The 24020-nt window shown below is 36.2% G+C and overlaps 1 protein-coding gene across 3 annotated transcripts in view; it reads left to right on the top strand.

Annotated features, from left to right (window-relative positions):
* LOC150109008 (inactive dipeptidyl peptidase 10-like) overlaps nt 1-24020 on the top strand; it is a 958620-nt gene that overhangs the window by 723165 nt on the left and 211435 nt on the right. For all 3 annotated transcript variants that reach the window (XM_090405008.1, XM_090405015.1, XM_090404998.1), the window contains exon 9: nt 13308-13486. In XM_090405008.1, coding sequence (XP_090261134.1) covers nt 13308-13486 — 179 coding nt within the window. The remainder of the gene's footprint in view (nt 1-13307; nt 13487-24020) is intronic.

Below are 24020 nucleotides of genomic sequence, written 5' to 3'. Positions count from 1 at the left end.
TTATTGAAATGGAAGAGTAATAGATATCCATCATTGCTTTTTTCAAGTAGACAAAAATGTTTGTGTTTTCAGCTTGAAAGATTACTTGAAACTACTTCATCAGTAACGCTGAGTCAAGTGAGTCTGGAGGAGATGAATTGGGGGTGCTGATAGCATCAACCTGGCCAAATATTATAGGGATCTCTGAGAGGTGGTTGACTGAAAATGATATAATAACAGGAATAGAAGTAGCAGGGTACAGCATTTTTTGGCAGGATAGGAAGGGAAAACGCAGTGGTGGATTACTGCTTATGATAAGTGATGACTTTTGTCCTTTAAGAGTGGAGGTTTTAGAAGGCAGTAACACTAATGGTTTTGAAAGCATATGGTGTGAGGTAGAGTCGGCAAGACAGGATATTTAGTGGGATTTGCTACATGCCAAGAAGCACAGAGGGTGGGGAGCAGGGATGTTTATCAATAGAGCTTGGCAAGTGCAAGAAGAATGATTATTATGGGAGATTTTAACTACAGCAGTATAAGTTGGGAAGAGGAAAATGCATGTAGAAATAAGGAATGGAATTTCTAGAATTCTTAAGGGACAAATGTCTTATGCAACATCTAATAGAGAGAACAAGAGGTTCAAGGGTTTTGGATTTGGTCATAGCATCAGAAGAGCTGATTATAATTAAGATGACATCTCTCCTCCCCCCACCCCTTTTGGAGAGAGTGGCCATGTGGTTTTGACTTGGCAGATTAATAGACATATAGGAGTATCAAAGAAAAGGGAATATATGTGGGATTATAAGGCAGGTGATTATAATAATCTTAGATATCCACTTGGGGCAGTTCAATAGAGGGCTTGGAATGCCAGGATATGATTAGTTCTTGGGAAATTGTGAAGAAATATTTGTTAGCAGCAATAGTAAGCTGCATTCCACGAGTGAGGAAGAGGACACAATTTGTTGTAAAGTGGATGATAAACTATATCAAACAGGAACTGCAAGTGAAAAGGAGGTTGTGGAAGAGATATAATTAGAGTGGTGGAGAGCAGATGCAGTGAAAATATAAGACACAGGCCAGGAGAGTCACTAGTATGGTAAGAAAGGCGAAACTTGAATATGAGAGAGAGAGAGATTGGCACTAAGATCCAAAGATAATCCGAGGGATATTTTTTAGCTATGTGGCCAGTATAAGGAGTAATGATTGTGGAAGAATGACATTGTGGGATAAAAATGGGAATAGAGTGACTGATGCAGAGGACATAGTGGAGTTGTTGAATAAGCACTTTATTAGGGTATTTCATCCTGGATAAGTAAATTTTAATACTAGAGAGATAAGGCAAGTTCGAGGTTTAGAGGTGCAAGAGGAGAGTGTGTTCCAAATACTGAGTACTCTGGATGTCAGTAAAGCTGTGGATGGTATTTCACCACAGGTTTTGAGAGAATGTGGTAAAGAACTGACAGCTCCGTTGACCTGGCTTTTCAATGAAAGGCTGACTACGGGAAAGTACTCAAGGAATGGAAGGAAAGTAACATAGTGCCATTGCATAAGGGAAGTAGCAGTCTGGAAGTGTCTAATTATAGGCCAGTTTGTGTTTCATCAGTAGTTGTTAAGATCTTGTAGAAATTAGTAAGGGAACATATACAGCGTTGAGCAAATGAGTGTAATGTTATCTGTGAGAGTCAACATGGATTTGTTAAGAGGTGCTCTTGCTTAAGTAATATGACTGCCTTTTATAATAAAGTGACAAGATCAGTTGATGAGGGAAAGGTGTATACTGCCATTTTTTTGGATTTTGCAAGGCATTTGACAGGGTGCCACATGATAAGCTGATATTTAAGTTGCAGCACTTGGGTTTAGATGTCAGGTTAGTCAAGTGGATTCAGGATTGGCTGTCTGATGGGTACCAAAGTTGTGTATGGTGGGACAGTATAAAGGAGGAACAAGGTTACAAGCAGGGTCAAACAGGGCTCAGTACTGGGACCTGTATTGTTTATCTTATATATCAATGAAATTGTCAATGGATTGCTGGGAGATATTCAGTTGTTTGATATTCAGATGATGTGAAGCTTGGAAAGGTCATTAGTAATAGTGTAGATGCAGCAACTCTGCAAGAGGATTTGAATAAACTAGACTGATGGAGTAATGAATGGGGATGTCGGTTTAATGCAGCAAAATGTAAAGTCTTGACGTTTGGGATATACATCAATGGGAAGCTGCATACGCAATTTAAGGAGCTGTACTTGACGAAGTAGGGGAGACAAGAGACCTGGGGGTGATGACTGGTAGAAATCCAAAATTCCAGGAATATATTGTAAAGGTGGTTAAGGTAACCCAGAAGATTTCTGCAATACTGAGGAGGATGTTGACCTGCAGAGATAAAAGAGTTATCTTTCCATTGTATAACATCCTGATCAGACCACACTTAAACTATTATTCTCAAATTTGGTCCCCAGGATTTCAATGGAATAAATTAACTATGGAAAGGGTACAGAGGTGGATAACAAAGGTGGTTTCAGGACTGTATAATGTTAGTTATGAGGATCAGCTGAGAGAATGTGGACTGCAGAGTTTGGTAGATAGAAGAAAGAGTGGCAATATGATTGAGGCTTTTAAATTGTCGAGAGGTAGTTACAGGGTTGAAGCTGTGAAGTTATTTTGCGTGGTGAAATAGTGGGAAGGAACAATGACAAGGGGCCAACCCTGGGAGCTACGAAAGGAAGCTGTGAGCAAGAGAGTGAGGAGTGGTTTCTTTGCATGGAGGGGGTTGAACCATGGAATGCATTGCCCGATAGAGTGGTGAGAGCAAGAACGGTCAGCGAGTTCAAGGAGTGGTACGATAGACTGTGTTTCCTAGGAAGGATCTCCCATGATGAGTCTCTTGATTCCATGGAGGCCTCGATAATAATAATAACTTGAAAGCAGTCAAGATCCGATGAAAATTCTAACATTTGTCATGAATTTTCTTGATATTAAACTACTTAAGACACAAACTTGGGCCAGACATATATTTGCTTGTGATTAAGAGTTTCAGTAAACTGACAGCCATTTGACTATAGTTCACATTAAAGATCAAGATGAATCCCAGAATATCTCATCAGTTCATGTCTGCAACATTTTTGAAAGCAAATTCATGATAGTTTGGTGCAGTTCATAATCATTGAAGAAAAGAGTATATATATATATATATATATATATATATATATATATATATATAAAGGTGAATTGTGAGTGGTGGAGACGGAGAGTTGTAGAGTAAGTGCCCTCCCTCGATGAGTCTTTGGACTCCTTGAAGGTGTCATGTTATAATAATAATAATAATAAACTTAATTTATACCAAGTAGGTAAAATTATAGTATAACTAATGATAAATGTTTATTATCTGTTCTTTAATAATTTTCATTATTAAGTTGAAGCAAGTTTAGGCTGTTTTCTTCTCTGGTATGCAAATCATAATTGCTCAAGAGTTTGCTTATGAAAAATGTATATTCCATGCAATGAGATATTTTGAGTCTTTCCTGGTCTCTGATGGGAACCAACAATTTCAACAGCTGTCCAGCAGGTGAAACTTATGTAGTCAGAGCAGTTACGACTCGATGATTAAACAGTTTAAGAGATGTGAACTTTTAGGCTTATAAAATTTCAAAGCAAACATTTTTGCCTTTTATATTTTTATGTGAATCCTACCAACGGAAGGTTGTAAAACTATAGTACATTAGCAACGTGGCATTCTAAGATAAGATAATATGAAAACTTACTTTAGAGACCAAATAGTGTGCTATTCAAGCCACCTCACACTGCTAATAATCAAGATAGCTTATCTTGATTATTAGCAGTTCTTTGTTAAGGCTTTTAAAAGGCTCTTTTCTTCATTAATCATGACCTATTCATATCTGTTTACCTTAATTTATTAAGGAAAAAAGAAAATTCCCCATGAATGATATTTTTGTGCTCTTCTATAACATATAATTTACTATTATTATTATTTTTATAATCCATTAATAGAGTTCATAAGCAAAGAGTACAAGAAGCATGAAATATGATCACATCTCTGACTGGCAATTGTGTCTGATTGAGCCTTATCCAAAGGCCTAGGAATTGACTAGATATCATTGTAAAATGTGAGATGTCTCTAATAGTACTGTCCTCTGGAGTTGATATTGTGTTATGTCTGAGGATCCATGCTTTTCCAATTGTTTCATAAATTGTCTTGTATTGCTCATAGAAGATTGCTCTTCTATGACAGTTGAATCTGTTGTTGCTTCTTTGTTTCAAATGCATTGAATTTCGATCTCCAGATCTGTGTACTTTGTCAATTTTTCATGCACTTTTCAACTGCCTTCCTGATATGGCTACGTCCATAACCACACATCTTGTTGTTCAATGCAGTATGCCAAGCATACTGTATTGAACAACAAGATGTGTGGTTAAATACAGTATGCCAAGCATCACTGTATTGAACAACATACTGTGTTCCAGATGCCTGTCTGTTAATTTTAAAGTCCCACACACATTTCATTTGCAATAACATTTTCAGTTGTAGGTTCCCAAATAGTTTTTGCAAGTTGAGAAAATCATATTTCCTATACAAGTTCCAGTGTATAATTTCTGCAACCAGATCATGTCTTTCTTTATAGTCTGTTTGAGTAATCTTATGCTAAGAACTAACCAGCACACCCCATCTGGTTAGTCATTATTTGCTGATCTTTTCAATCTTCAACTTTATTACATTAGTTTTTTAGGCTTGTTCTTAAGCAGCAAGTATTAGACCTTCTGCATCTTTCCTGTTGGGCACCATGAAGAAAGATGAAGCCATTGCCAAGTCAAGAGTGACTGTCAACTTTTTCTTCTGTATTCTTCAAATACTGACCATGGAGTTTTTTATTTTTCCATCTTTCTCATCTTTTTTTTTTTTTGCTATTTGTTTCTCCTTATACTGCTTTCTTTTTTTAATCTACTTTTTCTTTGTGAGCTTCAGTTATCATCTTTTTATGCTTACCTTCATGTAATCATACTCTTTTTTTTTTTAAATTCTTCTTCTACTGTTTGCATGAATTGTAAAAATTCCTGCCCTCCCCTTTTCCTGGATAAATACAGTTGATTGATATTGCTGTGTGAATGTAGGGCATGATTCATTGTCAGTGATTGTTGTGTTCTGCATTTGAGAGTGTGGTCAGCATGGCTCCATCCTTCCTTATGAAGACTAAGGACATTTCTTTACATGCTGTATATCTGGCAGTTAATTTTGCCAAAAAGTATTGGCTTAGATATTTTAACAGCCATTAAAATGAGATAACCATAGTGGCTAAGGAAATGTTCACAAATGTTCTCTCGGCCAGTGTTTCTATGGTTTTTATCTTATGACATTTGATAAAGGACAGAATTTTTAGTTTTTTATACACTTAAATGATTTTAGTTAGAAGAAAGTCAAAATTCTTCACTTTATTTTTTATTATTACATTTTTGTGGAGAATATTTGCAACCTCCCTTTTCCGAGTATTATTTAGATTGACTTGAAAACATTATTTTCTACCATTTAACTAGTCATCTTTATGGGACCTCTGTGTTGATAACATTTTCTCCAGCTGGCTACATTCTGCAAATAACTTGATCTCCTTCTTAAAAAAATGGAAAAAGGACTCTGATAGCGACTTGCCATTATGCTTATACAAATCTTGTCTAGCACTCAGAAATCACCCCTCTGGCAGATTATACACTATCTATCAATAATTATCCAGACACCCCTATTATTTGAAGTTATTGAGCATTCCAGGTTGTTAACAACATAAAAACTGGTGTACAGATAGTAGGAAGCAGTATTTCATCATAATAGTTGAATTCAGGTGGTATTGAAACATGACATGCACTCAGTAACTTCGAGAGAGGTGTCATCGTGGGCTGTCACATTGGTGGAATGTCTATATGTGCCATAGCCGCTCAACTGGAGCATCAAAATCAATAGTTGGTGATGTGATCAACAAATGGAGATATTCTGGCATCACTAGTGCAGGAAAGCACCCAGGCCAGCCACCGAAAATGACTGACTAGCACAGGAGGGTGTTAAAATAAGTGGTATGCAAAAACTGGCTACAAATGGCACAAACCATCCGTGATGAGTTCCAGAGTGCCAGTAACATCATGAAGAGAACTAATACTGGAAAAAAGAACTCCATTTACTGGGTTTCCATGGAAGAGCAGTGGCACAAAAGCTGAACATCACAACAACAAACAAAGAAGGCAGCGTATCTATCTGATGCAAAGAGTATGTGAACTGGACAATTAACCAGTGGAAAACAGTACTCTGGAGCAATGAATCAAGGTTTACCTGTTTCCAGTCTGATGGCAGGGTGTGGTTGTCGAGGCTGCCTGGTGAATACCACAGTGTGTTGTACCCAGAGTAAAGTTTGGTGTTGGAGAAGTAATGGTATAGGGTGCATTCAGCTGGTTTGGAATAAGACCACTGGTCATTGTCCATGGTTCCATGAAGACGGCTCAGTACCTTGATATTATGGATAATCAGGTGCTGCCTAAACTGTGGAATTTTTATGGAACGGACACATGCTACAAAGCTGTAACCGTTATGGAATGGCATGAAGAAATGGGTATTAAACGACTGCCTTGGTCTGCACAGAGTCTTGACCTCAATCCCATTGGACACCTGTGGGACAAATTGGAGCAATGATTGAGGTCTAGAGCAGCACGTCCTTGATCTGTTGCTGAACTCAGTGCTGCTTTGATGGAGGAAAGGAGGCAAATTCTGCCTCATGTCTGCCACACATTGGTGGAAAGCCTTCCTCAAAGGGTGCAGGAGGTGATCAAAGCCAAAGGTGGACATACCCGATTGTCGTGACGTTCTATTTTCATGTTGTGTTCGAATCCGCCATCTTGTTACAAGTCGCCTTCATAAAATAAAACACAACTAATTGTAAATTAATTACTAATCCAAGGGTAGAGAAATTTCTATTATACTGCGCCACTCTATCCTTAGATAAGTCTATATGAAATAGGAGGATCAATTTAAAGTTAGTTAGCAGTCTTTTCATTCATTCAGGCCGAAGTATTTATTTTCTTTCTGGGATTCCTGCTAGATTCGATTTTTGTGAACGGTGCAGTAAAAGGAAATTCAGGCAAACACAATAATTAGATTAACAAAATAAAACATTTAATATAAGCTATATAATACATGCATAAATTTTACTTCTAATTTTTAATAGTAGTAACAAGTCAAACATTAAGTCAAGTTAATCACATTAGCACAATCTTCCAAGTCTTCACATGCACTTTCTCAGCTTCTAGATTACAAAGTTTCTACACTTAAATAAATATAATAGAACATCCAATCTAATCAGTTTTCACACATTTCTCAGTCATGCTATAAGTTGAAGGTATCACAGGCACTAATAGCTGAAAAATATCTTTCAGACAATTCTTATCTCCAACTCTCAATCACGAAGAGTTTCCACAGTTAAAGTTAGGTTAAGCATAGCGTAATTAACACACAATTCTTCAAGCAATGAAATAATACACTATGATAGACCTTACCATAAATAGTTCCTAGTACATCAATTATGTTGTGAGCAAACCTTTGGAACTTATTTATCTTACTTAATAAAAACACATCTACAAGACTTATCCACAGTTATACTTAAAGCACTATCAAACGCACTTCAGAATTCTAGACTTCAGTTACAGGGTACTTCAACTATCGTTGTTACCACTCATAAACTAATTAAACACTGTGAGGTTCTTTTTAGGGCAAATCGGAAATAAGCCACAATTCTAGAATAGCCGGGTTCATTCAGAATTCTTCCTTAAACATCCAGCTTTTTATTTTATCCGATTGTAGTATTAATTTCCTTTTCATTATTACTGCTGATTATACTTTCAGCTAACTATAAAGCTTGTTTCGTCCTTGCTCACTTATAAAAAAATATCCACTCAACTCCTACCCTTAAGAAACTTTTATTTACTTCTACTTCTCTAGTTTATCTCCTTGCTAACTTTTAGTTCCAAAATTCCGTTCCGACTCCCCTACTATGTATATATTTTCTCTTCTTATTTTGCCCACGCTCCCTTCACTCGCGTTCGTTTATTTCACGCATCTCTATGACAACCGATAAACGTAAACATTCTCGCGAATGTTACATTAGGCTATACAACTACATTCAGTTATTACATAACGTTAAACTTTCACAAAAAAGAATAAATAGAATATTTACATTTCAATAAATGCGTAGTTAAATTACAAATACAAGTTCTTATAATATTGACATAACAATAAATAAAACAGCTTCATAATATTTAATATAGAATCTTATTATCATTAACATATTCCTTTGATTAAATAATTAAATATTTGTTATAATTAAGGTGGTTATATGATATCAAATTATAATTTATATTATTTACATTAAATAATATTTACAAATGTAGTTCTTGTGACGGAAAATCATGTTGGATTCTGAATCAAATAACATTTATTCTAATTTCCACATAATCAGAATCAAAGCCAAAGGTGGACATACCCGATATTAGGGTTCACCTGCTGGTATTAATTGTATGTTAAAGTATCTGGGCAATTATTGGTAGATAGTGTATTATGCAAGAAGATCCTGCATATTATCGGTCCTGAAAGAATGGCACAATTCAAGTATTACAGAGTTGGATAAGGGCAATGGCTACATGATGATGATGATGATTCTACTGCATTTTGCAAAGACATTTGACCAAATACCACATACAACTCTGATATGCAAAGAACAAAGAGTGTACTACTCTCTCATTGGGATGGATATTACACTGGTTTTGTGAATAAGTGGGTGGCTGCAGATATCAAAAAGTGGTATACAGGAGAGCAGAATTCAGAAGAAAGCAAGTGTCTAGTGGTGTGCTGCAAGGTTCCATGTTAGAACAACCACTGTTTAATTTGTACATCAATTATGTAGGAAATAACCTGAAAGGAAATATTCAGTTGTTTGCTGATGATGCAAAGTTAGGTAAAGTAATAGTGAATGTAGGTAATGTACAGAGCTTGCAGGATGATTTCAATAGGCTGTCAGTATGGGCATAAGATAATGAGTATCAGTTCAATGTGGAGAAATGTGAAGTTATGCATTTTGGGATAAGTAGATTACAAGCTGTGTACCACACTGATGGAACTGTACTCTAGGATATAGATAAATCTAGGGATTTAGGGTGGTGGTGGTAAAGAGAGTAGAAGTTTAGAGAACATATTGTTAAGGTCGCTAGAGTAGCTCATAAGATTACATGGCTATTGAAGAACACACTAACAAGCAGAGATAAGGAAGTTGTCATTCCTCTTTATAAAGCTTTGATATGTCTTATTTGGATTACTGTGCTCAGGTCTGTCTTCGTGGTTTTTAGGGAAGGAGAAAGTGGTGGAGACGATTCCAAGGTCAGGAACCAAGATTGAGTGGTCTGTGGAATTTCTTATGATTGAGGGTGTGTGGACTGCAGAAGTTGGTTGATAGGTGAAAAAGAGGGGATATGATAGAAACATCAAAAACGTGTGCCAGTGCTGTAAACAATAAAAAAAAAAACTCTGCTTACCATGAATGGTGGTAAGTAGAACTGTCCACCTCAACTGCCCAAATTACTCATTAGACAGTTATTTTTTCTACAAGGGAGGCACTTGTGCAGTCATCAGAACTGACATACCATGCCAGAGACTGCAAATGCTTGATCAGATTTCACTTCTTGGACTGACCTGCACCTCTGATCTTTCCTGGGACAACCACATTTCAACTATAACTTCTGCAGCAGCCACCATAAAACTTGGTGTACTTTTTTGCATAGGACACTACTTCACACCTCCACAGCTGCTAACTCTATACAAATCTCAAATTCACCCAACCATCTAGTACTACTCTCCCATATTTGTGGTGGTGCACCAAAATCCTCTCTAAGATTGCTTGAGTCTATCTAGAAGAGGGCAGTCTGGCTAAATAATTATCCCTCTCTCACATATCCACTTCAGTCACTCTCTCTCTCACACACACAGAGTTCAGTTGATGCCTTTTGCCTCTGATACAGATACTTTCATGGACAGTGCTGTGCTGAATTGGCCACTTTTATTCCTCCACCTCCTCCAAAATCATTAAAACAAGCATTAAAATCACTGATGTGCTATGGGTCTTGTGGCCTTATATGTGTGGATCAGATATAAAAAAAAAATCAAGTTACTTAAAGGGTTTTATAGGATTTATGTAGAGGAAATGTTTTGGCACTTATCATCCCTGGAAGTTTAGTCAAAGTGTGGTTAGTAGGGGCATGAGCTCCAGATTTTTTACTTGGAGAGTTGTGAATGAATGGAATGGGTTGCTAGAGTCAGTTGTTAGCGCTTTGTCTGTTAATGGGTTCCAGGACAGGTATGATAGATTATGTGGATAAATTGGGTCTCCCACAATGAGTCTTTGGACTCCATGGAGGTCATCGTATGTTACGCTTTCGCACAGGCCTACACATTTTACCATGTAAGCTTTCGTAACTGATAATCCTGCGGAATAGGTTGGTTGCTCCTTATTCCCGGTGGTACCTCATGTTCGAAGCATCTGTTCACGGGGCTGGTTTGCCTACTTTGTGGGAGGAAAAACCCCAGGATAAACTGGGGAAAAAAACCTCTGTCCACGCCCAAGACTGGCTAACTTGGCTATGGCTGAGGAAGATCCTTAAGCTCCTCATGTCACAGACGAGAATTGAACCTAGAACACTCCTTCCCTAGGCATATGGTTATGAAGTGCATAACCACTAGGCTAACTGTGTGGACCCACTATCACTCCCAGATCTCTTATTTCCTTCTCTGACAATATATCCTCACCAAGCATAAATTCTGCATCCCATTTTTGTTTTCCAAATTTTAAAACCCTATATTTTGCAACATTCCATGTCATAATAATAATAATTACTTATCAGAGCCCACATCATTTGCTTCTCTGATTCTCCTTAACAACAAGAACTTCATCCATTCAAATCCATGATACAGCTAAGTGAATATTATTATTATTATTATTACCCTAGACCCCGTGGAGTCAAAGACTCATCTAGGTGGTCCTTTTATGAAACACGCAGCTCATCATACTGTGCTTTAAACACACTCAAATTCTCTGCAGACACCACACTCTCAGGCAAGGCATTCCAATCATTCACAACTCTGCATGAAAAAAACCTGCTTCTCACACCTACTTATACAGCTTCCAGGGATAACCTCTAGTTCTCCCCTGATCTCCCACTATTTTCTGTAGAAGCTCTCCAGCATTGATCCTATAACAACCCCTTAATAACTTGTAGATCTCTATCATATCTTCCCTTCTTCTCCTGTCCACCAGACTCTGCAAGTTGCATCTTCTCAATCTTTCCTCATACTTGACATTCCAGAGATCAGAAACTACCTTAATCAGTCGCCTCTGGACCCTCTCCAACATCTCTTCATCCTTCTGAAAACCAGATGACCAAATCTGGGCACAATAGTCCGTGTGGCCTAATCAAAGCCTTATACAATGTAACAAGAATCTCCCTACTTCTATAAGCCAGTGTCCTCTGCATCATTCCCAGAAGCCTTTGTGTTGTCTTCACAAATTTGGCTGTGTGTCCCCTAAATCTCAGATCCTTATCCGCTATCACCCCCAGATCTCTTATTTCCTCCACTTCCGACAATATATCCTCACCAAGCATAAATTCTGCATCCCATTTTTGTTTTTCAAATTTTAAAACCTTACATTTTGCAACATTGAACTCGCATCCCCATTCCTGTGCCCAATGACTCAATTTATTCAAGTCTTCTTGTAATTCCACAACATCCTCTCTACTCTTCATGGTTCGTCCCAACTTTGCATCATCTACAAACAACTGAATATCTCCATCCAAATCTTCACCAATATCATTAATATACAAGTTAAACAGCAATAGCCCTAAAACAGACCCCTGAGGCACACCCCTAGTAACTTTCCTTTTCCTGGACCTGAGAAGACCAAATGCATGCAGCCCCTAACCAACATCTCCAACAGTTCAACTCCAAACCCACAGAACAAATTTCTCCTTTTCTTCATTTATCCCTTCTACTGCTGCCCTCTGGAACAGTCTTCCACCACATATGTTACCCAAGGAATAAAACCGACAGTTTTTCAATTCAAATGTGAATAAGTTCCTTATTGCGCAATCACAGTGCTTGCATACTATGAAGTACAATTGTTAAATTACACGAGTGGATAACTTCCCTCCCCATACTCACTAGTCATGAATTCCCCATGCTTCTAAGATTATCTGCATTCTTTGTGTGCATGTTCCCAGGAAGCATACACATGATCATGTTGTTAAACCTCCATTTATTATTATTGATATTATCTGATCTCCATGGAGTCAAAGGACTCATTGCAGGTGGTCTACACTTTCTCATCCAAAAAGATGATCGAACTATGCCTTAAATCTATGCACAGTTTCTGCGCTCACCACACTTTCAGGCAATGCATTCGACTCTCCATGCAAAGAACTTACTTCTCACTCTCCTGCTCACACCTTCCTTTTATACAGCTTCCAAGGATTGCTTCTAGTTCTACCCTTTCTTTCCTCTCTGTATGAAAAATCTCCTCCACATTAACCTGGTAACAGCAACTTATATGTCTGCTCACCAACTCTCACCAACTTTCTTCTTCTATTCAAAAAGCTCTGTAAGTTGCATTCCCTCATTCTTTCCTCATATCCGATATTCCATAGATCTGACATTGATTTAGTAAACCTTCTCTGGACTCTTTCCAATACATCGTGATTCCCTTGCTGTGTTCCTATACTAAGAATAGTAATTGCAACAGAGCAGAGTACATCTCTATTCCAAAAAAAAAAATAGTTAAATAAATGTGCCTTAAAAGAGGGGAAAAATAGGGTAATGTAGGTTGTTAGCAAAACGGGAAATAACATTACCTTCACACCAATGAATAAAAGAGTATACCTGTAGTTTAACCAGGTTGTTTGCTTGTCATATTTGAAGAATATTTATTTTAGAAAAATTTTTATTAACAAAACGTTTCATGATTTTTAACATTTGTAGAAGTTTATTTGCATGTGCACATTATTTTATAAAATCTGAATACTGAATTGTAGATAAATTATTTAAAATACAAAAAAAATAAAAAAATAAAATTAAAAAAAAGTGTTTTAGAGTGAATTGTAAATTTGACTGATTAATATTTTGTTTGTAATTGGGCTAATTTCAGATTAGTAACAGAATAGCTTTCCATTTACATATGAATGGAAAAATATTGATAAAATCCAGTTTTGTTGGGGGAAAAAAAATTCTAATTGTTTTTAACTTACAGAGGAGATTCTGTCCAACAACAATGCCATTTGGTGGTCAGATGATGGTACTCATCTCTGTTATGCATCCTTCAATGACACAAAAGTAGGAACATATTACTTTAGCTTTTATGGCTCTTATGATGGCCCTAATGCTAAAGACAGTGTGTATCCCAAACTAAGACGATTAAAGTACCCAAAGGTTAGAATATGTTTTGAAACTTATTTTTCATTAGATGAATATAAAGTAAACATACAAATTTAATAAATTATATGATATTAAAATTAGTGATAACGTTTTCTTAATGAATAATTCATATATTCATATAATAGTTTCAAAAGCAAGTTAATTCTTTTGTAAAACCAAATAATTTTTATTTATTTATTTTATATTTTTAAAAAAAAAAATTCAGTGGATGTCTGGATGACAGATATCTAGTAATACTTCCAGTGTGGAAATTGGTGGCGGCTGGTGAAAATTTGAAATGGGGCTGCTGCACATACAAAATATAAAAAAAAACTTTTTTTTTCCTAATCAGTAACCAATTTATTAATAAATAAGTTTACATATTAAAAAATTGCTTTATTAAAAATATTTCACCCTCACCACGATCAGACACCAATAATAAAAGTTTCGTATCTCACAGAAATAAGCGCACGTGCATACAATTTATCTGTAGCAACACTGCTCAAACAAGCAGTGTCGGATTCACTTGTTATGTACAGTGACAAGTGCAAACGGATATCAGCGAGTATAGCTGCAATTGGCCAAACGCAATAATTCCGACACTGTGTTAGATCGCAGTGTCATGTAATGATAATCGAAAAAATATAATTCTTTTCATATTTTCAGCAGTGACACTCATCATAATTCAGCCTTGCATCTATAATAAATAAATAATTATATGTTATTTTAACAGAATAAAATAAGATTTACAAAACATAGTTCACCTTCACCATGAATACGCACCAATAATAAAAGTTTCGTATCTCACAGAAATAACACCAGCATTCAATTTAGCTGTAGTGACACCACTCAAACGAGCAGTATCAGATTCACTTGTTATGTGCAATGACAAGCACAAATGAGTATCGGCGAGTCGAGCTACAATTGGCGCCAAACGTGATAATTCCAACACTGCATAAGATCACAGTGCATTTGTTTCATAATCTGAAGCATTGATAGAACAATTCCAATTATTAACTATTCAATCAATGTCAAAACATAAGCTGTAGTCTTTAACATGTTGTAAGCATAAACACAAAAAAAATTAACTTTTTCATTTTTTCTTTTGGGGTGCCGCAGTGTTGCAGTGCTTATGTACAAGCTGCCACTGGTGGAAATATATGCTCCAACCAGTTCCTATTTCCCATCTTTCCTCTCTTTCTTTCTTTCTTTCTCATACTGTTAAAATGTATAATGATTTAAATTATTTCACTGCATTAATTTTTTTTTTTTTACTCTGATAAACAAGATTTTTGTTTGCAGATCTTATGTACCTATATATATATGTTATGCAAATGATGAAAATGGAAGCATATTTCTAATACCTGCCATATTCAAATGATGCATGAATTTAGATTTTTACAAAACTAGTAATGATGGAAGAGGTCAGCTACTTTTCACTTGCTTTGCTTTATTTTGTAAGGTTCAGCACATCAGTGCTTATTTATATTTGTGGTTGTTTCCACATTTTTTTAAAAAAATTTGCCATTCAACAAACATATCAAACCTTATTGTTTTTGGGTAATTGAACTTTGCTATGAATCTTGTATGAAGGGATGTTGTTCTTGATTTTTATTAATTGCTAATAATTATAACTCTTTCATCCTTTATTATTTATTTCATCTTTCTTATATGTGTTTGTTGTACTTTGTGTCATGCCAGAATGCCATATAAGTCTATGCCATCAAGACCTTTTTAATTATTCTCTTAGAAGACTTCTAAGAGGCTGATAAAAATAAAAAAATAAGTGCACTTCCTTTACACTTTGAATGACATAGAGAAAGCCTATAAATGATTTAATGTATTTTTATTTTTGCCAAGCAAATATATTAGGCTACTGAAAAGCAAAAGCATTCATAACAAGCAATACAGTATCCAAATTTACTATCAGATATAAAGCCTGTCTTACATATTAAAGATTTGCCAATACCAATTTCTTGAAACATAGCTTAGGTGAGAAAATCAGAGTGATTTAAAGTGCAACTATTAAATTCAGCATGGTATAACTACTCAGGTGGCCATTGGATGAAATGTATCAATTTATTTATGCTTTGCATTCATATATCCATGTTTATTACAATATAATATCCAAATGTTACAGTATTTCGGTTTAAATGACACTTCACTTCCATTTAATTGCTGACATATCAATACATCAAGACCAGCAAGGTGGTTAATGATATCAATCTACTTTTGGAAACACCTTGCTTATATACATAGCTTTATTTAATATATTTATCAGACTTAATTCTGTCTGTGATCTGAATTCTGAACCTTTTTCAGATTGCAAAAGTTGAAATTTTCGGATAAACATATTGCTACACATTATGAGAACAGTCACTACTCAGGTCACATCTGCTCACACTTTGGTAAAGAATTAAGCATAAATAAGTTTTTTTTTCTTGTGGAGGTTTCTGCAATTAAGCAGTTCAATATAGTTATTCCAGTTTTATGACCACATGTTTATTAAAGAAAACTGTTTTTAAAACTAAACAAGTACTATAAAACAACACCCAACAAGTTTTGTTAGTTGTCAGACTAACATCTTCAGGGGTAAAGAGAACTAAAAGTTTAAAGCACAAACTACCAGAAATTACAAAAATTAGTTTATTTGTTGGTATTGTGAACATCTAAATAGTTTGTTAAAAAACCAAATAACAGATCTATACAACCGTTAATGCGTGTTAGCTGGAGACAATGCTATTTGTTGTCACGTTCTGTGGTTCACGCTCACTCTGTCCGAGGTCTAAAATTGGTAAATTTTTAATAAATGATGACCAAACTTGATTTAAAAATCAAACCTTGGTTTTTGTTGCATTGCATAGGAATTTTAATCATATTTGCTGCCTCTTTGAATTTTCTTGTGAAATAATTCTTATCTATATAGGACATGTTTGTTCTATCCCAGAGTACATCATGACCAGTAGAGGTTGTGTGAAATGCCAATCCCGATTTATGTTCTCTCTTATTTTGTATATCCTTTTGATGTTCGCTCATGCGGATAAATTTGCCAAACTTCTCTACAAATACAACATAAAAGTGACTTTCCTGCCACTGGAAAAAATATCAAGATCTCTTTATTCCTCCGAAAGCTCCACATCACCCAATAAAAAACCAGCGGTTTATAATATTCACTGTTGCTGTGGAAATCCACATGAGCAAACATCAAAAGGACATACAAAATAAGAGAGAACATAAATCAGGATTGGCATTTCACACAACCTCTACCATTCATGATGTACTCTGGGATAGAACAAACATGCCCTCTATAGATAAGAATTGTTTCACAAGAATATTCAAAGAGGCAGCAAATATGATTAAAATTCCTACATGATAACAAAAACTAAGGTTTGATTTTCAATCAAGTTTGGTCATCGTTTATTAAAAATTTACCAATTTCAGACCTCGGACAGAGTGAGCGTGAACTACAGAATGTGACAACAAATAGCATTGTCTCCAGCTAACACACATTAACAGTTGTATAAATCTGTTATTCGTTTTTTTAACAAACTGTTTAGATATTCATAATACCAATAAATGAACTAATTTTCATAATTTCTAGTAGTTTGTGCTTTAAAATTTTAAGTTCTCTTTATCCCTGACGAAACTTGTCGGGGGTTGTTTTTTAGTACTTGTTTAGTTTTAAAAACAGTTTTCATTAATAAGCATGTGGTCACAAAACCAGAATAACTATATTGAAGGGTTTTTTTTTTTTTACTTTGTAACCAAGTGAAAAAAATCAGTTTGAAAGCTGTATTGTTCACATTTCAACTACCTTTAACATGATAGGTTTAGTGGCTTGTAGCCAAGTCAATCATTGTCATAGAAGGTTATTATTATTATCATTATCCTTATTATTATCCATTGAGTTAAAGATTTATCTAGGAAGTTCCTTTGTCATACACACAGCTCATCATACCTTACCTTAAACACTTTCAAATTTTCTGCAGACATCACCTAGAACAAGTCATTCCAATCATTCACAACTCATCATCATCATCATCATCATCAAATTCCTGCCATGTACCCTCAAGGGGTGTACAGGATATGACAGTACAAATGAAAAAATTACATCATTACTAACTTCCTATCTACAATTTTCCTCCAAATCAGTCTGTTACTTGTCAAGACTCCAACATTATCAGATCTTATATTTCTATCGTCTAAGGCACTTTGTACCGTATCAATCCACCTATATCTTGGCCTTCCTCTGGGTCGTTTTCCTGCCAACCTGGCAGAGAACACTTGTTTTGCTAATCTTTCCTCTCCCATTCTATTTAAGTGACCATACCATCTGAGATTAGCTCTGCTAACGCATTCCTGGATGCTGACAATGTCAAGTTCTTTCCTAATATCCTCATTTTTAATATGATATTGCCATTGATGCCATCTGTTCACGCCTCTAATCTTTCTCAGGACTCTCATATCTGCGGTCTCTAGTCTTTGGTCAAGTGTTTTACTTCTGACCCAGCTCTCAGATCCATAAGTTAAAATTGGTTTGAACACAGTCTTGTATACAGCTAATTTAGTGTTCCGACTAATTTCTTTCTTATTCCATATGAATTTATTCAATTGACTTCCCACGATACCAGCTTTGCTGATTCTGTTGTCTATTTCTATATTTAGTTTACCATCTTCAGTAAAAATTGTGCCTAAGTAGCTGAAATGTTTTACTTGTTCCACAGGTTCTCCATTCACAACACAGTTGACATTTTCAATGATTCTGCCTATTTTCATTGTCTTTGTCTTTTTATTGCTGACCTTCATACCATATCTATTACAACAGCTATTCAATTTAGTCAGAGAATCTTGCAGACTTGTAGCGGATTTATTTAGAAGTATAACATCATCCGCATAAAGCAAAGAGCTGACATTAACATCTCCAATTTTGATATCAGGTTTAACCACATTCCTTCATAATGTGATCCATATAGATAATGAATAATAGAGGGGATAATGTACATCCTTGTCTCACACCAGATTTAACATTAAACCATCTTCCTGTACTTCCTTCAATTCTAACTGCTGACTCACAACTCAAATAAAGACTGAATATTGCTTGATATAATGCCCCACTGACACCATATAACTGCAGCGTATTGAATAGCTTCTCTCTTGGCACCTTGTCATATGCCTTTTCCAAATCGACAAAACTTAAATACAGATTTTTGTTATATTCCCATGCTTTCTCGACTATTTGTCGTAAAGTGAAGATCTGATCCTGACAGCCTCTATTTGGCCTGAATCCAGCTTGTTCTTCACCAAGCTTTTCTTCCACAATTCTTCTCAACTGTTTCTCAAGTATACTTGCATAGATCTTGCCAGGAACACTCAGTAGGTAAATACCTCTGTAATTCTCACATTCAGTTTTATTTCCCTTTTTATATATGGGTACTATGAGAGCTCTACTCCAATCATCGGGAATTCGTCCCTCTGTCCAGACTTTCTGAACTATGCAGTGCAGCCACTGTAAGACTCTTATACCACCATACTTCAGCATTTCTGGTCGAATATCATCTACTCCTGCTGCCTTTCCACATTTCAAGCCTTTGATGGCTTTTTCTACTTCAAGTATGGATATGTATTCCTGACTGCATGCCTGGTCAGTGTTTTTTATCACTGTGCTGTCATCACTGCTTGTTTCATTTAGCAGTTTTTCAAAGTAATTACTCCATACTTCAAGGATATCTTTTTCTCCTGTTTTCATTTCACCTTTATCATCTCTAATTCCTTTTACAGCACTCTTTCCTCCATTCCTAAGCTTCTTCAACAACCTCCAGAATATTTTGCCACCTTCTTGATATTTATTTTCTATATTCTTGCCAAAGTCCTCCCATGACTTTTGTTTAGCTAGTTTTACACACTGTTTAGCTTTCTTACATTTGTCTCTGTATTCTGTAAGAGTAAAAGCTGACTTATTTGCCAGGAACTTTTGATATGCTTTCTTCTTTTCCTTCACTGCCTCTTTAACTTCCTGTGTCCACCAGGGAGTTCTGATTTTTTTATCCTTGCACACAACCTCACCACATGCCTCTCTGGCAGAATCAATCAATGTTTCCTTCAGAGTTTGCCACTGAATCTCCAAGGTTTGATTCCTGTTCTCAAACTCTTTCATTTTCTTTTCAATAATATTTCTGTATTTTAGTCTACAGTTCACATCTGAGAACTGCTCAACTTTTATTCGCTTTAAAACTTTCTTACATGTTATTCTTTTCAATATGAAATTCAATTTTATCCTGCTCAAGACTAAATAGTGATCACTTCCAATTTCAAATCCTCTGTACGCTCTGGTGTCCTGCACCAGGGAGAAAACATCACTATCAACAATAACATAGTCAATGAGACTTTTCTTATTCCTAGCCTCTTCTCTCCATGTGAATTTGTGCACATTTTTATGTTGGAACATGGTGTTAGTAATAACCAGTCCATGTGCTGAGCAGAAATCCAACAGATATTTGCCATTATTATTAGCTTTGCTCTTTTCTCCAAATTTTCCCAAAATATTTTTGTATGTCTCACAATCATTTCCTACTCTACTATTTAGATCCCCAACAAGGACCAACTTTTCCTTTTTCATTGTGTCAGTTGCTTTTTCTAAAGCCTCAAAAAATTCCTTCACTTCTACCTTAGTAGAACCTTCTGTGGGACCATAGGCACAAATAAGTCTCATTGTCCAGTTCCCCATTCTCATATTTGCCCACATTACTCTACTTGAGACTGACTGCCATTCAAGAAGATTAGCCTCATATTTTGTGTTGAATACTATGGCTACTCCTTCTTTTCCTTGATTGTCATTGCCTGAATATAACATTTTGTATTTATTGCTCAGAAAGATCTCACCAGTTTTTGTCTTTTTTGTTTCAGTCACCCCTATTATGTCGATCTGGTACTTATCTAATTCCTCAGCTAACTCCATTTCTTTGCCATTCAGGCTTCTTACATTGATAGTACCGATCTTTAACTCTGGTGATGTTGAGTTGGGGTTTGTTTTCAGATTTGTGCCAGTAGCTGACTTTTCGCTGTTCGCCCTGGTTCCCTGGCGAAAACAACGGGGGCCTTGTTTAACCGGGCGACGCCCCAGCCGGCATGAAATTTTGTCATGTTGTACCATCATTTTTTTATTTTGGTTTAACCAATAAGAATACAATTTGGTCGGCTAAATCCCAAATTGCCAGCCCATCCTCGTTCGTTCAGTATCAAAGTAGATACCCAACAGGGTGCACCACGAGAAGGTGAGGATTGGACATTAGGTCAGAAGCCCTGGTCGGTTCTCCGCATTCCTTTAAAGGCTATGTGGAGGTCTCCTCTCAGTTATACAGCTTTGACCCTTAAGCACCCCTAAATTCACAACTCTGCATGCACAAAACCTGCTTCTCACTTTCTTGTTCACACCTTCCTGAAGTGGTACAGTCTTGCCTTCCTTCCACTCCTTTGGAACTTGACCCAGTGCTAGATTCATATTAAACAAATATGTCAAAGCAGATGGCAACTTCCTAGAACATTTCTTCATAATACATGGTAATGTATTATCAAGTCCCACAGCCTTATTAACATCAAGTTTGCTCAATTTCCCATACGCCTCTTGCTCAATTATAGTCAGTCTCTCCTCATCATCAACTTCTCTCAAATTCTCATTGATGTCACATTCACAAGAGTGAAATACCTTTATGAATTGCTCATTAAATATCTCAACTATATCCTCTGCAGCAGTTGTTCTCATGCCATTTTTTCCAATTAGTGTCATCCTTCCATAATCTTTTTTTTTTTTCCTGCTGATTACATATTTAAAGAACTCCCTAGGATTCTTTTTGACTTCATTAGCTAACTGCTGCTCATACTTGACTTTTGTTACCCATACCAATCAAGTCACCCTCCTTGCCTGTTCTTTGTAATCCTCATGGAATTGATTATTACCCCTTCTCTTATGTTGTCTCCATAATGCCTTTTTCCTCTGTATTGCATGCTTAATCTCTTCATTCGTTCCATTTCACACCTATCTTATTTAACCTTTTGATTCTTGGAATACATTTAGACATTGCTTCTGTTATATAGTTCTTGAATATCTCCCTTCCAGCCAACTCCTCATTCCATGCCACACTTGCAAACGGTCTCCTGAGCTTCTCATAATCACCAGCCTTATGTAGTTTCACATCTACTCTTTCTTCACAGAAGTTCTCACAATGCTGGCAGCCACCCAGGTATTCACTTCATGGTCACTCTCTCACCAACTGCAGGGTGATTTGACACCTCCTTTATAATAATATCCTCTGATGAGATGATGATGATGATGAAATCCAAGACCCTCAATCCTTGTGTATCCTCTGTTACATACTGCCTGAGGTAGTTGCCTCTTAAAAACTCGATAAACTAATTTTTTTTATTTCTAGTTGCTATCTCGTCATCCCAGTTTATATTATAATAATTAAAATTCTCCCTAATGATCACCCTTTTCTTATTTATGTGTCTAATTTGATTATTCATTTCATAGTCAATTAATGCAACCATTTCATTTGTCTTGTTTCTTGCACTGCTAGCATTTGTATACAAACATAACAGCTCATTTCTGGATCTCTAACAAGTTTCCCTGATACCACTTATTAGATGTGACTTCTTCTCCATAACTCGAGCCATTTCTTTTTCTCCTTATTCATCTTAGAATCGTCTTGAAATTCCCTTGTTCCCAAGATCATTCCCTTCCCTTTTTGTCTATGCAAGCATTCACATCCTCTTGGAGCATCAACCTTTCTCACACTATGTTTCCCTGTCCACCCTGAGCTTCCCTATTTCCCTGTTTGTCTTGCACACTTGTTTTCTCATTCTCTATAGTCATGCTACCCACTTCTTCATTCATAACCACCACTTCAATCTCTCCTTCCTCACTATCCTACTCTTTCACTCGCTTCTTACCTGATCAGATTTATTCTAAGCACTCATTTCTGTACCTTCCAGCAGCACTATCTCCAAATGACTCGCATCAAAACCATTCAAACTCGTTCCACATATTAACAAACTGCACTCCTTTCTCATCACATATTTCCTCTAACATATCATTCACAATCTTCTCTCTCTCTCTCTCTCTCTCTCTCTCTCTCTCTCTCTCTCTCTCTCTCTCAACCTCCTGATATTATCCAATCTTACATGTTCCTTGTTCCCAGTCAAGTCATTTGTTTCCATTACCAACTGTTTTGCTCACTTACTCCTCATATCCAGTGCCTCAATCACTCTAATCATTTTACCTCCAGGAACATAAACACAAGGTTTATGTTCCTGGAGGTAAAATGTTTACTTGTTTACTGCACCTCTAATAATCGAATCCCTATACAATGCCCATCACAGGTCTTTTGTTACCTCTTTCATACTGACATAATCATTTTTATCTTCTTCATTCTTCTGTACATATCTTGAATACTCTCATTTCACTCCTCATCCATTTCATCTCTTGCTTCATCTTAACCAACTCAGCTTTCAAATCTTGTCATTTTTTTCACTCTCATTGACTCTTTCAATTTTATTGCCAGCAATGCACACTTGGTCACCATCAATGCTGCTCACCACCTTAATGTTAATTGCACTCTGTTTTTCAAGTTCTGCTACATTCATATCACTTCTGTCATTCTTGCCATCGATTGCTAAGTTCATCTGATTACTCATTTGATTTTTAAACTTTTTTTTACCAATTTTTTGCTGCTTCTTTACACTGTCCCTCTTTGCTATCAAATGAACACTCATCCTTCTCATGGCATTCTCGCTACTAACACTGTCAGTTACCAATACATTACCATTCATCAAGTCTGCATTCAGATCACACTTCACACACACACACACACACACACACACACACACACACACACACACACACACACACACCCTCCTTCCATCTACCTTAAATATCCATAATTTACACAATCGAATGAATATATATAGCAAACCTCACATTTCACAAAATGAATAAAATCAAAATTAAACTTGTAAAGACAAAGCTGCTGCCATCTTTCCTTTGCCAGTCACTATACTTTGCTCTAAGTTTAACGATTTTGTAAACAAACTTCAACAAACAAGCCCACACACTAGAAATACTGCAAGCGCACAACTTTTGCTGCAACTCTTACTCATAAACACACACACTTAACTACAATTAATTATTCCAAAAAACTTATCTGAAACTGGAGCCTTCTTTACACAAACCTTCCAGTGAAAAGCCACCTGGTGAGTTATGTCATAAAAGTATCATGGTTGTAAAGCTGTGATAAAGATTCTTCATATCCTAGCCATGATTCAAACCTTCTAACTAAAGGAGAGTGTCCTTTGAATCCTGCCTAGTATATGAAGTATTGTTGCCAACTCTGGTATGAATGCCCTTAGCTGCATTTTTCCATAATAGAAATAAAACCATCCTGTTTCAATAGCTTCAGAGTGTGGTTCATTCTCTCACACATACCATTCGCTTGGGGGTGATAGGGTGTGGTGAAGATCTTTATCCCCAGTGAGCTGAACAGCTGTAGGATCACCT

The sequence above is a fragment of the Typopeltis vanoorti genome, chromosome 2, assembly GCF_054136105.1.
Source record: "Typopeltis vanoorti isolate ZY-2024b chromosome 2, IOZ_Tvanoo_1.0, whole genome shotgun sequence".
Taxonomy (NCBI): Eukaryota; Metazoa; Arthropoda; class Arachnida; order Uropygi; family Thelyphonidae; genus Typopeltis; species Typopeltis vanoorti.
Note: the sequence above shows the minus strand (reverse complement) of the source record. Positions and strands in the feature narration are given on the sequence as shown.